General features: G+C 49.1%; 1 protein-coding gene across 1 annotated transcript; it reads left to right on the top strand.

The window, feature by feature from the left end:
• The first annotated feature begins 904 nt into the window (after positions 1-904).
• On the top strand, positions 905-1,321 carry LOC140236466 (uncharacterized). The gene has a single exon (XM_072316391.1). It carries the CDS (start codon positions 905-907, stop codon positions 1,319-1,321), a length of 417 nt encoding a protein of 138 aa, XP_072172492.1.
• The last annotated feature ends 226 nt before the right edge of the window (positions 1,322-1,547 follow it).

Below are 1,547 nucleotides of genomic sequence, written 5' to 3'. Positions count from 1 at the left end.
CAATTTCGATATGTCCGAGGCTTTTGATAATGTTGGAGTGATGATGCTGCTCCATCAGAAGATCATGAGAGATGCTGAGGTGGCCACTGCCTATCAACTTATGGTGGCCAATCCTGAAGAAGAAGAGCCTTGTAAGAAGAAAAGGAAGCACACATGGTGGTTTAGACCCATTCTCCACCCACAGCTGAGGGCCGAACGTGGACAGTACCATACCCTCATGAATGAGCTGAGGGAGAATGACAAGAGGAAGTTCAAGAACTACACCAGGTTGTCCCCAGAGATGTTTGATGAGCTATTGATCAGGCTTACACCCCACCTGCAGAAGAAGGACACCCACTTCAGGAAGGCCATTCCCCCTGGTCTCAAGTTGTGCGTCTTCCTGCGCTATCTCGCCACTGGGGCAACCTATGCCGAGCTGGGTTACAACTTCCGAGTGGGCAAGGAAACCATCCAGAAGTTTCTCCCTGATGTAGCTAGAGCGATAGTGGATGAGTATGCTGCAGAATTCATCTCCCTCCCCACAACCAATGAAGGCTGGCTTGAGGTTGCAGGTGATTTTGAAGCCAGATGGAATCTTCCTCACTGTCTGGGAGCCTTGGATGGAAAGCACATCCGTATTCAGAAGCCCAACAACTCAGGCAGCCTTTACTTCAACTCCAAGCAGTTCTTCTCGGTTGTCCTGATGGCTCTCGTAGATTCAAAATACCAGTTCCTGTGGATCGATGTGGGTGGGGTTGGCCATCAATCTGATGCCCAGATCTACAACAACAGTGAACTGAAGGAGTGCATTGATGCTGGCACTTTAGGCATCCCAGATCCAGCTCCTCTACCCCATGATGATGACGACCACCCTATGCCGTTCTTTTTCGTGGGAGACGATGCCTTCGCCATGAGGACGTACATGATGAAACCCTGTGGCCGTCGTAACCTTGACCAACAGCAGAAGATCTTCAACTACAGGCTGTCTAGGGCAAGGCGTGTTGTTGAAAACGCCTTTGGTATTCTGGCCTTGCCGTTCCAGTGCTTCCTTGGCCAGATGAGACAGGAACCAGACACAGTCCGCCTGCTCGTTGAAGCTGCCATCATGCTGCACAACCTCATCAGGAAGCGCTATCAGGCGCTGGACGTCCGCATGTTGGACCAGGAGGATGCCCAGCACAACCTCATCCCTGGAGCTTGGAGAACTGCCGCCATCACAGAGGATTTGGACAGGCCCATCAGGGGAAACAGGAACACTGAGCTTGCCAAACGCCAGAGGGATAAGCTCAAGTATTACTTCAACAGTGCGGGAGCGGTTGCATGGCAGGATAAGATGGTCTAGACAACATTTTGTACCATGGTAGTACTTTTGCACAGGAGTAAAGACTGTCTTAGAAAACATTGATTGTGATATTGTATTACACTATGGACTGGTGTGATGCACTAGTCTGGTTATAGGTATAAATAAGGAGTACCTGCACTCTGATTTCATTTTGACAGACACTGCTAGAAATCATTCTTTTATTACTCATGTCACATAAAATGACATTTTGGTACACATTGATGTT

The sequence above is a fragment of the Diadema setosum genome, chromosome 13 (genome assembly GCF_964275005.1).
Source record: "Diadema setosum chromosome 13, eeDiaSeto1, whole genome shotgun sequence".
NCBI lineage: Eukaryota > Metazoa > Echinodermata > Echinoidea > Diadematoida > Diadematidae > Diadema > Diadema setosum.
Note: the sequence above shows the minus strand (reverse complement) of the source record. Positions and strands in the feature narration are given on the sequence as shown.

Coding starts and splice junctions, on each gene's coding strand:
- LOC140236466 (XM_072316391.1), top strand. CDS start 905: ATGAAACCCTGTGGCCGTCGTAACCTTGACCAACAGCAGAAGATCTTC.